General features: G+C 41.8%; 1 protein-coding gene across 2 annotated transcripts; it reads left to right on the forward strand.

The window, feature by feature from the left end:
• The first annotated feature begins 244 nt into the window (after window positions 1–244).
• On the forward strand, window positions 245–5,348 carry LOC110985176 (uncharacterized). Of its 2 annotated transcripts, XR_015424822.1 has the most exons (5): window positions 245–756; window positions 990–1,147; window positions 1,334–1,381; window positions 1,932–2,213; window positions 4,047–5,348. XR_015424822.1 is itself a non-coding variant. In XM_087134771.1 (4 exons), exons 1-4 carry the CDS (start codon window positions 749–751, stop codon window positions 2,093–2,095), a joined length of 378 nt encoding a protein of 125 aa, XP_086990897.1. In that variant the 5' UTR covers window positions 245–748; the 3' UTR covers window positions 2,096–5,348. The 2 variants fall into 2 exon arrangements, 1 of the variants encoding a protein (XP_086990897.1); XM_087134771.1 differs by having other exon boundaries at window positions 1,932–5,348.
• Window positions 5,349–16,274: the final 10,926 nt, after the last annotated feature.

The raw sequence follows: 16,274 nt of genomic DNA on the forward strand, positions 1-16,274 counted from the left end.
TGGATAAACTCTTACTGTAACTACGTATAATTTACAAAACGTTATGTAATGCATACACCGTTATGTAAATTATTACCGAGTTAAGGGTAATTTCTCCATATCCCCATGTGCGCTCGCCGCTAGCGCTGCGCCGCCATCGTGACATCGCTCAACTTGAAGTTTGCAATATGGAATCATGCAGCAACTTCTGAGCGATTGGGGATTCGCACATTTGGTGTCCACATTTGAAGGTAAATCTGGTCTTAATTAGACAACTTGATTACATCTTGGAACGAAAGCCTTCTGCTTATTTGAGAAAGTCATGTGGGCAGGTAGGCCAGGCGTACCGCGGTATCGGGATTTGTGCGTTGATACCATCGTGACATGCATAGCATAGGCCGTGTGCACTGTACGAGTATTTCGTTCACGTTTATACTCGCAAACCAGCAGTGACAGTAAGATAATTACGCTAGTCTCTTGGCTAGGGCTTCCTGCATACTTGACTGAATTTAAATAATGGTCCAAATGCAATTTCCACAGTGCCTTCAACTATTGTTCGAATTCAGTCAGCATGGTAGGCCTATATTCCTTCTTGAGTAGCAGACCCAAACACCATGTATACCACTGCTGCACTAGTTCAAAGTTGGCTCAGTACCACTATTTAGTAATATGGTTTACTGTATAGGCCTGATGTTAGGCCTGTTATCTTGCCTAGCCTAGGCTTACACATGTGGCATGGAATCCAGGCTGTGTTGACCAAGTCTAGCCTATGTACATGTACGTGGCATTGCTTAGAAGTGGGTTATGCCCATCATTTATCTTTTAGAACGTTATGACTTGAAAAGTGGGCCTGTGAATGTAAATCTAATGAAAAACCAATATGTATTAGGACTATAGACAATGATTGAGAGACGGAATGGGTGGAAAATCTTTGAAAATGCTTACAGCAGATCTGCCTCTGTTCTTGAATGTAAAGCAGATTTCTTGTAATAATTAATATCTCTGTACAGATCCGACTTTGCAATTCTGCAACCTGATGCTGCCAACAACCTCTACAGTAAATGGCCTACACTGTCAGAACATCTGCTTACATACTGTCCAAAGACGTGTCCATCATGGGAGTCATTGGTGTTAGAGCAGGATATTGAGCTGGAGAATCTCACATCAGGTAAATTTATGTTGTCATGTTATTTTTCATGGAGACAGATGATGTAAAGAAAGCCGTCTTGTATAGTCAAGTTAATTTTTTAATTGTCCATTGACCCTTTTGATTTGTGCACCCTTTGAGATATTGCATGGCATCATTTTCCATTGGCACTGTTATATGATAAAGTGTTTATTTTTCTTTTTTCAGAGCAAAGGAAGAATTTGGCTGTGCTTGTTCTGCCGATCCCTTTTACAGGTAGGAGGAAGGGGAAAGGCGGTTGAATTAACCTCTTGGAGTCATCAAGAGCCTTCATGGACTTCCAGTGTGTAATTTGCAGAACTCCTAAGCTTCAATTGAACAAGTCAAGTTGACAGCCTCGTCGACAATCGTCATACAATTATCACATTTAAAACCTCCAGTTGGGAGGTAATAGGGTAGAGCTAGCACAGTTTTAACATGTACTGCTATGAACCACTCTTTTATAAATCTACTTTGGAAACTGGACAACCATACAACTGCATGTGAAACTTGCTATGCATCAATCCTTGTCTAGCCCATCTTGCTCCTTTCTAAGCCCTCAGCTCACATCCAGGGGAACTTACTTCTCCTTTAGCTTGTTTTGAAAAGCCTTATGAAAGATCTGTCTAGTTTAACATGAGAAACTTTATGCCCAAATGACCGACACTGATTTTATGAAAGCATATTGGAATTCCCTTTTCTTTGTTGACATTCTTTTGATGTGTGTTATTTCCATATATGTTGAAATACTTTACTTAGTCCAACTCCTTGTTTGGAACTTCTCCAGGAAAACTCAAGCTTGGAGCAGTACCTAAAAGATATTTACATCCATACATAGTCTCAGTCCTACATCCTTGCTTTGGGAGGGTCATCTGTTTCACCTCAGCAATGAGTGTTATCATCAAGAGGCCCTGGATGTGTGTTTTAAATCGTACTTCGCATGTGACCTGAAATATCAAGACAAGTGCTGCGTGGCATGGGAATTCCTAGAGGCTGTGGTTTATGGGATCAAAGGCAATGTGAAGAGCAGCGCCATCAGGGACTTCAGAGTCTTCTGCTCCTGCAAAGAGTAAGCAGAATGCATACCACTGCAAGACTGTGAAGTAAAACTAGAAATTTTTTTGATTGTTTTTTCAGGCCGGTAAAATAACATTTTTTGGTAGCCCCGGTTGGACAATGGCTTTATTACATAATTTTAACTAAAGTCCAAGTTTTAAACCATAGCGACATTACGGACATCAAATTTTTTCACCTTGTTAACTCCCCAAATACCTGAATACCTGAATAGACTCAATTTGCTGCAGATGCTTCAACTATACATTTGAAGCAAGATATGGGATGGAGAGAACCCCCCTGCCTTTGTGTTGGTCATTGTTTGATCAGAATCTCAGGAATTCTTTACAGACTTCAAGGGGGGATGTGTTAGGTAACAATAGTCTACAGTGTGTGTAGGGATTGGACAGGTAAGGGGGGTACCCCTCCGTCCTATATCTTGCCTAGTATATCAAGTGTGGACATGCATCCTTACCTCTGTACTGACTGATTTTAGATGCATGGAAGATTTGGACAGGTACCGCACTTGTGAGCTTACGAAAGGGAAAACTGGCATACTAGGCACAATGCAATGAATCCAACCTGCAGCCGATTTCACGAAACTCGTCTTATCTTGCAACTCATCTTAGAACTTGGGACGAGTCCCTGCGATAAGATCGATCTTAGCTAAGATGCGTCCTAGGATCGATTTCACTAAACGCTTCTTAGGCAAGACGCATGCATAATATCGTTAAATATTTTGCTCATTATTGGACGAGGATGACCTGTGTTCTGTGCGCAGCTGTGTCGTGTTTGATAAAGATATTTTCTGCGATACGCGCAACAGCCGTTGGTAGCTGTGCAAAGTAAATTCAAGATGGTTGATTGGGTGAAAGATGCACGGCAAAAGTTCGTCTGGCCGGACTTGTGCTGGTAGAGAATGGAGGGGTGGAGCGACCTTGGAAAAAAATAAGGAAAACCATTACCAGTCAAGCACAGTCATACCGCAGAGAATGCAACAGAACAGGTGCATACATCTGTTGGCCTACTTCGTACTCTTTATTGGGAGCATTAAACATCTGATCTCAATTATTATATAGAATGCATGGCCACTCCACCAGTTATGATAGTTATGCATTGTACGTACATGTATTTGGCTTGGCAAGTTGGGAGGGTGTTTTTTCAAAGGGAAAGAAGAAGTAAAGTAGCCTAGGGGCTACTCCAAGTTGAAGAATCAGATGAAGGCCAATGGGATATTCTGTTTAATGAAAATAAGGTTAAGAAGTACATTTAGGCTGTGGGTAGACTACACCATGGAATAAATCGCTTTCTGGTTTCTTCGTGTGGTTCTGAAAAGAACCATTGAATCGAAAATAAGGTAATAGCATAGTGGCCAAGTACGCCTAGGCCTGCTAATTAATAGACCTAGGTTAAATGTACTAAAGTTTTAAACGTGTCAAAAAGTTTACATTCTGAGCTCTGAATTATGTACATGTACATTGACAATATGTTTGAACAAAAACACATTTCTTTTTATTGAATTTCAAATGGAAATGGTGCCTCTTTCACACCATTCTATGTAGGGATGTATGCAGATAGATATATTACGTATTTATAAAGGACTTTTATTTAGAGGGAACTTTTTTCATTTATCACCCTCCCCAGCGACATGGGTACTAGAGCGTCTTATGTCTTTGGAGGCAATAATTGTTATTGGTGCCTGAAATTGTTTCAGTAGTGTTCATTTGAATTGAGTACTTAAAGAATACTACATATTCATGAGTATTTACTAAGAGGAAGGAGACAGGTATAGACTGTAATGCATCTCAATACTCATATTTGAGTTCATTTTTTTCCTTGTCACTTGAAGCCATCAGCCTTGGTGAGGTCATCTTGAAAGAGCCCTACCTTCCAGAAGAAACAAACCAGGATTTAGAGGACAGAGAGTGAACAAGGTGGACTCCATCTGGGAGAAACAGAAACTTGGTTTGGAGCAGGAGAGGCTCAAAGTTGATAAGGAGCAGCTGAAAGTTTCTTAGCAGATTTCAGTTTCACTCAGTGAACTAAGCCACAATGTTCAGTTGTTGGTCAGTGACATATTAGAGAAAGAAACTTAAGAAGCAGTCATGTAATAAAAGCAAATTATAACAACAAATTATATTGGTATAATAGGAACAAGTAATTACATTGAAAAACAGGCTTTGAGATGCATGATGGGGGCAAACAAATGGACCCTTTTCAACAGTTATTCCTTGTTATGCTCAGCACTAAGGTACATGTCAAGAACTGCATGAGCATGCCCATACTTCAAAACGAAAAAGAGCCATTTTGTCTGCCACTACCATGTATCCAAAGTCTCTCATTGTATGTTACTGCACATGGAAATTGTAAGTTTGACATAACCTTAAATGGAGCTTATTTCTCTTGAGTGCAAAAACTCATTGATAATTAAGCATCTCTACTGCCTGTAACACAGTCTGAATATCAACCCTGGATTTACACAAAAATTTGCAAACATTGAACAAACAAAACAGTTGTGGTTGGTGTTCTTTTCCTTTCCATTTAATTACTGCTTCAATAGAATGGATGTAGTCTCAACGGATTAGACAAACAGAAGGGTTTACTAATTCTTGATGGAAACAACTGCCTGGGAAGAATAGAGAAATTATGTCAATTATTCTCTGTATCGTGCCATCTTGGATTGGGCCATCATATGGTATGCCCTCATCATCCTCGTATTGTACTGGCTCCCCATCCATTTCAGGCTCTCTTAGCTCCTTTGCAATATTGTGCAGAACACAACATGCCCTGATGATCTGACAGGCTCTGCGGGGGGCCACATGAAGTCCTAGTGATAGACAGGGAAACTTCCACTTCAACTGACCAAACACCTGTTCAACAGTCACTCTAACTCTTCTGTGACTCCTGTAGCAAAGGAAGAAATCAAAAGGCTTTACATGTACATGTACCTTTGATTATTTATGTCATTCTTTGACTTTGGAGAGAAATGCAGAAAGTGGGGATGTATGTACCCTCTTAATAATCTTCAAAGGTAGAAATTTTCCTTTGCTGGTATTTATTGGTAAAGCCGAACAGTAGTTGGACTTGATATTGTTTGCAAGTAAATAGTGAACAATAAAAATGAGTGGTGTCGGTGTTGAATGTAACGATACACCCGATTTCTCTCTTGCAGTAATTATGTATTTTTCATTGTGCTTTTTGCGATAATACTTTGGCTGCAAGCATAGAAAAAATGATATGAAAGCCCACTTGCACTATAAAGGACAAATGGTCACTTTTTACATGATAATTAAATTTGTTATAAGAAGAATTACATTCATTTTGGTACTTCATGAAAATGCACGTGAAAACTAGCAGCATACCTGTTGTATTGTCTCTCGGCATTTGTTGTCGGATCAGTCACGAGTGTCATCAGCCATGGTCAGAGATCATAGCTGGTGTCGCCTATCAGCAATCCTTGGAGACTATTTAAAAGAAATTCTTGTGAAATTGAGTTACTTGATATCAACACCTTTTTATAACTTTGTAATGGATATACCATCACTTCAAAGTGATAAAAAGTGGGTAAACCTAACAAACCTTCCAGTTTCGAACATTTCTCCCAGACGACTTCCATGCAGAATCGCACTGTCGTGGGTGCTGCCTGGCCACCGTGCGACGACATTTGTCATTTTGAATGATGCATCACACACCACTGGCACGTTTATGCTATGGTAGCCTTTTCTGTTCACGTATAGAGGCTCATCATTGCCAAGTGGGGCTCCATACAATCTTACATAGGTACAATCTATTGCATCAACTACCCCGGGAAAGCCTGCCAGAGCAAAAATTCCTTGCTTGGTCCTCATCACATCTTGCATCTTGCATATGATTTTAGCATATTTCATTGTTTATTTTTAATGCATATTACCACTAACTTCCCATGCAGACTGTGCACTTGGAGAAGAAGTCTCAAAAGCAGCTACACAATGTCAATATTCTCTGTGGATGGGCTCTGAAGCATGAGCAAGTCTTTCTCATAGATGTGTTGACTTCCTTCAGAATGCAAGTCTGTCATCGAAACAGCACTTCTTTACTTCAAAGAAATTTGACTGCTGCCAGTGGACATTATTTCATGTATAAAATGTTGAACCTAGAGTATGCCCTTTGAAAACATTTCTGAGAAAAGGTTGCTAATTTCCATTTACTTAAATGCCAAAGGAAAATGGAAAATTTTAATTGTCAAGTAGAAAAAGAGATTTTGGTGCACTTATTATGCAAGATTGATATTTCGTACCTTGATCTGCATCACTGAATTCTACTGAATTTGTAAATTCGAATTAGCGTGAACCTCAAAGACCTTTTAAGCTAGAAATAAATGCCCAAACAAAAATTGAAAAGGGGTCAATTGAAAAAAATGTGCAATGTCTGGGATTCTCGAAAAAAAATCCATTACATTGGTCCGTTAAATTGAATTTTGAATAAAAGTTTTACGTTTATGAATTTAAAACAAGTGTTACGTTTTGTGTAATATTTCATGAAAGGAAGCATGGATACAACAGATTAAGTCAGACTAAATAGAAAAATGATGAGATTTGACTATAATTGCATCTAACTTAATTGGATCTGAATCAAAATGGAATCAATGATTCCAACAAAAAGGAAACCTGAATTTTGGTCATTTGAAATAATTGTTCAATCAATGATACTGACTACTGAAACAAATCTACTCGGATTGTCCAATTTCAAGCTTCACCCAGCTGATCCCGAAAAGCTTTTCACAATTTACGAAACTGTAGGCAAATTGACCGGTGCTTTTCAGAGTGGTTCTTTTTTTACGGTCTGAAACAACGATTTCCTGCTATTCTGTAACATACGCCAATCTAAAAATTGGGCTCCAGTTCCGCTGAGATGACTTAAGTGGCGCAACAGGCAAACATCAGATGATCCCACATTAAACTTTAAGAAATTCAAGTTGGTCAATTTTCGTTATTTTCACCCACATGCCCATCCACTCGTCCGTAAGAAAATTTTTACGTGTTTTTCCTTGAGGGAGTACAATTATTTCAGATTTTATTTTGCTTTTCGGAATTTCGCGGAAATCGCACTTAATCGGAACTGTGTAGCACGTTTGCTTTGGTAAAATCAAAATTCATCAATCAGAGTATCGGAAATTTCATGAAGTTATAATAGGGAAATTTGAGGTAAAATATCGCTGTTGTAAAACACTCTATAGGAAAGATGAAAGTGCGCCACGTTAGGGGCCGCACTGCACCACGTCGAGGACGTCAACAATACAGCCTACTGACCCGGGTGTCCGGCTCCAAGTCATTTTCTACTCTTTCCAGAACTCGAAATATCCCTTCTCGCGTGAACTTATATCGTCAGAAAACTTCCTCACATTCAAGCTAGTGGATTTCTCCTGTCTCTAAATATTCTCTGTCGCCTTATTGCCCGCCGAGCTTCGCGATCAGCATTAAGCATAAGTGCCGTTTCGCTGTTTTCTACAAAAATGTATACGTTTGCATATACATGTAGATAAGACGGGTTTGGCCGCGTTGCTAGGGAAGTTAGGATGCGTTGAACATGTCCCAAGTTTGGTGAAATCGATCCTAGGACGAGACGCATCTTAGGATTCGTGAAACCGGCCGCTGGACTAGGTTTTTACCAAAGAAAAAAATTAAAGCAACCGTGATTGCCTTACCAAAGAAGCAAATCCCTGATTGTGCTGCATTAATTGATTTCACTTAATGGAAGCATTCAATCTCTATACAAATGAAAACTGACTTTTACATTGAACATTTCATGCTGAAAAATTCTTGTATGACTTTTTGGATTCAGTAAAAATTGAGCCCATCAAAATGTTTTCAGATCATCAGGATGTAAAATGAAAATGAGTCAACTTAAGCAGAGAATTTTGGAAAAGATGTGTTTCAGACTTTGGCTATCAACATTATCTTTGCTTATGGTGAAATTTTGAGACATATTTTTTTCAAACCTTTAAAGACCAACTAGTTATAACCAGCGTACAAATATAAAGCATCCTTATTATTATTTTTTATTTTGTTGCCTTAGAAGCCAGTATCTGAGTGTAGTCTCTAAAAATCCCTGGTTGTGTTTCTTCATACTTTTCAGAAGAATTAGTGTTCATTGTTACTGTTGCAAATTGTTTTGAATCAAGCTCATCAAGGAACTTGAATTGTATTTCATGGTCGAAATTGCCATCTGGTTAACTATGATTGTAAATTTTTATATTGTTACAATTATTAGTATAATTGACAATAAAATTTAACTGATAAATTTTAACATTCATGTTTATCGCTATTTTATCATACGTCCAACAATCTTTTTTAATGAAACATTATTTATCACATAAAAATACATGAAAAATTTGTAAATTGTTTACACGAAAAACCAGTAAAAATACCGATTAAATAGTAAATCCGGTCATCAACTAACATAGATACCATGTAGAATTATACCAAATTTTGGGGTAAAGGTTTTCTTGACTTCTTTTACCAAATTATGGGGCAAATACACGTACCTATTTTCGAAGTAAACTTTTAAAAAACTTTTATGAAGATGCTTAGGTAAAAGTTATTGTGTAAATTAAAATTGTACATAATTATTAGCGGGTTCGTATAGCACATTGGAATTATGTACAATTTTACACAACTTGTGTATTTTTTTTCTGTGTGTGTATTTCTGCGCGCGAGCTCATTAATATTTTGTGATCCCACGGGATTTTTTACAATAAGACAGACCATAATCAGGAGGGATCATAGAAATATTTCTATAAATCCCGAATTTCAGACTAATATTTTCCAGTTCGGGGTAGTTCTTTCACAAAAAGCCCCAAACTGCGGGCCTATTTTGGATGGAGGCGGGCGGCTACACTCAGAAATGAGCGCTCAGTTTTACTGCTATTTTGGGGGTATCTTCGTTGAAAGACGTATAAAAAACATTTTCGGGGCTACCCCTTGAAGTTGAAACGAAAAGTGATCTGGCCATGATTTAGAATTTTCAGTGAAAAAATGGAGGCCAACCTCTTCACAAGAGTCAACAGGTGGCCCTATTTCGGTCCGATTTTGCAATGTTTTCTATGAGCGCGTTTTTGGTGTGGTGAAACCTTATGTGCTGTGCATGTGCAGTGGGCGTGGTTTAAACTGAAGTGACGTCACATTTACGAACCGGATAGAGTGCAAGTATGTCTGTAAAATGCATTAGCGCGAGAACCAGCGCCTGAACCAACAAGCGTTTGTACAGCATCTGGTGGTTCTCAATGACGTCACACTTCACTATGGTGTACTATTTACGACGAACATTTCTCTCTCTCTTGCCTCCCTCCAGGCGACGCAACCAGACGACGCGACGGCACGACGACTCCCTTGCGTCGTTCCGTCGGGGCGAACAGTCGCCTTCTTGCCATTTCGTTTGTACACACGCGTCGCGTCTTGCGTCGCGTCGTGCCGTCGACCGTCGTGTCGTACCGTCGTGTCGTGCATCGCGTCGCCTATTACGTCCCCTGAAGCGCGACGCACGACACGGCGCGACGCGTCGTGTTCTGTTGCCCTTTGCTTCATGGTGTTTGTAGAGGGCGCCTTTACTGTTTCTTTCATTTCCGCCCCCTGAAAATTTCATTTTCCGCTCTTACTTGAATAGTAGGGTACAGTCCACTGATTCAAGCCCCATTGAAAACAGTGTAAAATCGGCGCTATTCAGGGCCCAATAACTTGCTTACAAACATCCTTGAGATTGCGTAAACACAAAAAAAATTATTGTCTGGTCCCTAATCTGTCGATTTCCTTTCAATTTATTGTGGACCAACCAATTACATTTTTAACTATTCCCACAAAACAAAATCACCCCGAAAAGTGATTTTTTTCGAAGTCTGATTGCAGCCATTTTTCAAGTGGCAACCCTCAACCTTCTTGGGCACTTAGGACCATTTTTCAGTTGTAGTTTTCAGCCATTCTGCTCTCATAGGACAGCTCGAAGACCCAGGCAGTTGATCCTGGCAACGATTTACACAATCTCACCATTTCGGGGGCCAAGCAATCTCCTTTTTTCAGAAAAATGCGGGGCAGCTACTTTTAATGCTAATGGCTGAGCAGTAATTCTTACTTGAATAGTGGACTGCATGCACCCAGGACATGGCATTTGCTCTTTGTACGCTGCCGTTATGCAGAGCCTTGATCTGACAGCTTTCGAAATATCGTCCAATCGTATAGTATAGATGGTAGAAGAACTAACGCAACATCATGCCCAAAATTACTTACCAACATACACGGAAAAGCTACCATATCGAGGCTCTGCATGCCTATGGCGGTAGCGTACAAAGAGCGAATAGGTGGCAGGTCTTGTTTCTGTTATTGTTCTTTTTTATGCATATTAAGTTACTTTCAAACTTTGTGTTTTCAAGAGGAGTGAGTTGTTGAAGAAAAGGTTTGTTTTTTTAATCAAATGTGATTAGAAAGATTGTCACGACCAACTATCAGCCTTGTCTCCAGGAAATAAATAACATGACCCACAACGTTGTTTTAGCTTTTCCTGCTCTAATTTTGATCTTTCTAATAATTACGCAATAGAATTAATTTTGCTCCCCCCAATTTTTGAAATCATAACTCCCCATAATTAGGTCATACAAGTGGGCAGCGCGTGTGGGCAGTTGGTAGCAGAACTTGCAACCAGCCACAAGAGTCCTTGAGAAGGAGCTGATAACTTCCCTAGCCAGTGACCGGGCACGGTAGTAACTCCCTAATCCCGCAGTGAAACTTGCAGCTGTACAATTGTTAGGCAAATTGTCTGGAGAATTGGGAGTACTACTTAGAAATCAGAGCCGTTCCTACATATGCCGATTTTCCTTTTGCCCCTTTTTTCATTTTGTTAATAAAATATGACAGAAATCAACCTAATCAAGGAATGGATGAGATAAAAACAAGAACAAATCAACACCAAAGAGTAAATAGCATGTACTTTGAAAGCACGGGAGACAAGAAAGAGACATGAAAGAAAACAGTAAAGGCGCCCTCTACAAACACCATGAAGCAAAGGGCAACAGCACACGATGCGTCGTTCGTCGCGTCGTGCTTCAGGGGACGTAACAGGCGACGCGATGCACGACACGACGCACGACGGTACGACGCGACGGGTGACAGAAGGGCGACGTTTAGGCGGGAAAAAATGCAACATGGAAAGGACCTGAGACAGCACGACGCGACGGCACGACGCGACGCACGACGCGTGTGTACAAAAGTAATGGCAAGAAGGCGACGGTGCACCCCGACGGCACGACGCAAGGGAGCCGTCGTGCCGTCGCGTCGTGTAGTTGCGTCGCCTTTAGGGAGGCTAAAGAGAGAGAGAAATGTGTGTCGTAAATAGTACACCATACCCTTTACTTCATGGCGTTTATAGAGGTCGCCTTTACTGTTTTATTTTATTTCCGTCCACCTTTCTTGCAAGGTACACGCAATTCGCTCTTTGGTGTTGATTTTTCATTGTTTTATAGTGTGGATTTTTCATTGTTTTATCTCTTCGATTCATTAATTGGGATTAATTTCAGTCATATTTTATTGAAAAATGCTAAAAGAGCAAAAGAAAATCCAAATAAGTAGGAATTGCTCCCTCAAAATAAATGAAAACCGCAAGCTCATAATTCGTCACTCCTTAATTTCCCAGCCAATGATTTATTTTGTTTTCTCTCATTTCCGCCCATTGCGCTTGCAAAATACATGCCCTGTGCCGCAAGCGTTGATTTTTTTTGGGGGGGGTGATTGTTTCATCCATTCATCAAATTGAATTACTTTTTGTCATATTTTATCGAAAAAAATGAAAACGAGCAAAAAGAAAATCCGCGTATGTAGGTGCTCTCACATAATAAGTGTAAGCCCAGAATTCGTCACTATTTAATTTACTCTTTTTAAGACTGTTGATGAAGTTCCCATTTGTGGTAGATCTGTAACCTTATAAATATTTCTCTGTGGTCCATGCCAGCAGTTTCCAAGTAGTTCTCCCACTCCTCCAGACAGACAGGAGTTCAGGTAGTTACCATCCAGCCTGCACTATATTATTACCTTCAGAATATTCAGTCTTCAGTCTTCCTTCAGTTTTGTCTTCCCCGTTAACTTCATCAGCACCACACTTTCAATGATATTGGTCCGCCGGCGTATTTCTTGATTAAACACTGTAGATCCTACTGCCATTGTGACGGTGTCTTTTCTTCCTTTCTGTTTGGCCTCGCGCTTAATTTCTCATCAGATCCGCATGTTACATTTTTGCGAGCACGTAATAATGATTGATGTATTTTAGAATGGATTTACAATTATTATTAGAAAAATCACGATTAGATCAGGAAAAGCTAAAACATTGTTGTGGCTGACGTTAATGTTATATATTTCCTGAGGACAATGCTGATTAGTCGCAACGCTCTTTCTGATTACATTTGATTTGATTTAAAAAAAAGAAAGGGAAGAGTCTTCTTCAACAACTCACTCTTAATGAAAACACAAAGTTAGAAAGAATCCACGAAAAAGAACAACAGAATCAAGGCCTGGTACCTATGGCATGTACTGTGCAAGCACGGGCCGGGGGAAAGAAATGAAAGAAAACAGTAAAGGGCGACAGCACACGTCGCGTCGTGCGTCGCGCTTCAGGCAACGCGATGCACGACACGACGCACGACAGCACGACGCAACGGGCGACGGAAGGGGCAACGTATAGGCAGAAAAAAATGCAACAAGGAAAGGACCTTAGACGGCACGACGAGACGGGCGACGGCACGACGCACGGGAGCCGTCGTGTCGCCTGGTTGCGTCGCCTGGAGGGAGGCTAAAGAGAGAGAGAAATGTTTGTCGTAAACAGTACACCATACTCCGTACTTTATAATGGAGATCATAGCCGGATACCAGACCCGATGATTCTGACTACTCTACGAATCGTGGGTCCGGTATCCCTCAATGTCTGACCAAGACTGAGGGACTCCTCCAGTTTTCCGGAAATAGTCGAAATATTCCAAAGTCGTCCCTTCCATATTCGGCATGTTTGGATAGTACCGTTGATGTTCGGTTGTTCCCAGCCGGCTGGGTGGGCTAGCTGTTGAATGTAAACTTCCGTATCCTAATGGTAGCTGTTATCCTACAATATTTGACTTTATACATCGAAATCAAAGGTCGCCTTGGCCGAAATGCCAGGCGAAACGCAGAATGTAACTTTCTTCGACCAATGCAGGCTTTGTGCTTGAAACATGCTCACAGCAGGGATACACCTGCAGTATTGCCCACTGGATATGGGAAAAGCCAAATTTTTGAGATGTTGCCCTGATGAAATCGAGAACATTCAAAACACCCGGGCTCTCACCTTCTGACCCCTGCGTCATATCTATTTATATCAGTGGGTAATAGAGATCGGTGTGTAAATACAGGAAAACGATAATCGATAAAACGCGGTGTCGTGTTGCTGGTAGCGACGTTTCGGCTGCTGGTGCTGCTAGCCTTCATCAGGCAACTGAAGTCTGGATGCTGCAGAGTCCGCTATATACCGCTGGACCGCGTGCCCCCCCGCCGTGTATTGCGGACGCAGTACGGGTGACTTCAGCGGGCGTCACACGCTCCACTCCATGGGCGTGAGGGGGCGTGTCCTCGGTGTGGCTCCGTTGCGCTCCGGTGGTTGTGTTGGCGGATGGTGGGGAGCCAGAACCCGGGGATGTCGATGCCGCTGTCCCTGCTGATGTTGTGTCCATTCAGGCGGATGCGGATGGCCTCCTTTACGCGTCTTGTGTACCAATGCTGGTCTTGGTCCACGCACTGCTCGCTGTCCCAATTGGGGTGGTGACCAGCTCCCCAGGTGTGCTCGGCTACCGCTGACGACTCCACACGTGAGAGTCTCACGTCGCGTTGGTGCTCCTTGATTCTCTCGCCGATTGGTCTGCCAGTTTCGCCGATGTATACCTTGTCACAGTCACCGCGTGGTATCTTGTAGACCACTCCTCCGCGTCTTCCGGGTGGGATGGGATCCTTAGGACGCACTAGTTGGTTCCTCAAGGTGGTGGATGATCGGAACACGGTGTGGACGCCGTGGTCCTCCAGGATCCTCTTCAGCCGTCCGGAGATACCGTCCACAAAGGGAAGAACTGTGAAAACCTTGTACTCCTGTCGCTCCACCTCGGTGCTGGTCTTGGGTCTTGATGACTGCCGGATGAAGGACGCTGGATACCCGTTAGCCGTGAGGGCAGCGGTGACTCGGCGTCTCTCGGCGGCTGTGTGGTGCGTCTGGTGACTAGGCGTGAGGCGCGGTCATGTAGGCACTTGGCCACGCCCCTCTTGACGGACACTGGTTGGTGTGAGTCAAAGGCCAGGTACTGGTCGGTGTGGGTAGGCTTGCGATACGTGGTGCTGGTCAGGTGATATGTAGTTATTCATAGTTACATATGCATAATGTATACAGAATTTCCACCAAAGTAGCCGGAATTGCCAACTCGTTCATTATAATGCAGATATGAACGATGTAAAAGCGAGTCCGGCAATGCAATAAGCCATTTACGAGTTAAATTTAAATAAAATCTGAAGTTCTTCGAATTCACGTGAACATAACTTGAATTCTCAACACTAAAACCACTGTTGCTTCTTAGGCTGTTCAATACAATGGCATTTTCCCAAGTCTCCGGCTTAAGCGCCATGCATGAATTCACTTTAGTGAATGGACTGAAGTTGGAGGCCATTGTATTGGATATCCTAAGATGGCCGCGTGGTCACTTCAATTCACACATAGGGGTGCAGTCCAGCTAATGGTTGTATATCTGCGCGCAAGCTCATTAATATTTGGTGATCCCACGGGATTTTTACAACAAGACAGGCTATAATCAAGAGGGATCATAGAAATATTTCTATAAATATATATTTTGGATAGAGGCTGGGGGGTACGTTCAGAAATGTGCGCCTAGTTTTTACTGCTATTTTGGGGTTGTCTTTGGGGAAAGGTAAATAAATTATTTTTCAGTGGCTAACCCCATAAAACTGAAATGAAAATTGATCTTCTGGTCATAATCTTGAATTTCCAGTGAAAAAATGGAGGCCATCCTCTTCACTAGAGTCAAGAGGCGGCGCTATTTCGGTCCAAATTTTGCACTGTTTTCTATGGGCACGTATTTGGTGTAGTGCAACCATAGGCAGTTACTGATGAGCTGCCTATCCAGTGTATAGATATCAGTGGTCAAATCTCCCCCCCCCCCCAAAAAATGGGGGTACTCACTGCGCATGCGGAGGTAAGTACCTTGCAAATCAACGATTATACTTCGTTGCTGGAGTGAGGCCCCAGCAACTCATCTTTCTTGGTCTGATCAAGCGTATTAGTTCGCTGCTGTTGCCACCAATCTAGCACTGATTGATCAAATAAGGCCCCTTTGACTCCTTCATAGGGATTCAGAAGAGGAGCAGCCTCATCTTAATCTTTGGTGCCCGCCCTCTTAACCACTTAGCACCGGTTGACCCCATTAGGCCCATATTCTTCTGATCCACACAGCTAGCCGGGCGGCCTCACGTGGGGACCAGACTGACTGCTATGAGTCACCACAGGCTGTAATCCTCCTGTTGTGAAGTACATGTACATTGGCATGAAATACCGCAGCGTTCTAGGCCAGCCTGGCCGACAAACGCGTCACACACTGACCACTAGGTCACCAAGCGTGCAAAAGGCTAATCACTGAAAAAGTTTAGCAGAAATCATTTAAAAAGTAAAGAAACAAAGCAATTTTGTCTGTTTTCCAGAATATGACCACATGCCGACCGCTACAGGTGACCTTTGTCCCAAATCTGCAAATAGCATACTTGAAGTTTTCAAGAGACCCATAACTGACAGTTTGGTCTAAATTGTGGTAAAAATTGGGGTAACGAAACCATTTAGTCCACTTTACATAAAATGACCACATTCTAACCACTAGGTGTCCTTTGAAATCTTCATAACTACACGTGAAACTGACACAATGCCCTTGAAAAAGTTTGGCTGAAATCGTCGAGAAGTGCCCATCTTCTAGTAATTGACGACCTGCTGACCAATAGGTAACATTTGGCAAATTCTGTGTACATCCTATAATGAGCCGACCTAG

This window comes from Acanthaster planci, linkage group LG03 (assembly GCF_054643075.1).
Source record: "Acanthaster planci isolate LZ-2023a linkage group LG03, COTS_SCS, whole genome shotgun sequence".
NCBI lineage: Eukaryota > Metazoa > Echinodermata > Asteroidea > Valvatida > Acanthasteridae > Acanthaster > Acanthaster planci.

Coding starts and splice junctions, on each gene's coding strand:
- LOC110985176 (XM_087134771.1), top strand. Junction 1,148..1,333: donor GCTGGAGAATCTCACATCAG/GTAAATTTATGT, acceptor TTCTTTTTTCAG/AGCAAAGGAAGAATTTGGCT. Junction 1,382..1,931: donor TCTGCCGATCCCTTTTACAG/GTAGGAGGAAGG, acceptor GAACTTCTCCAG/GAAAACTCAAGCTTGGAGCA.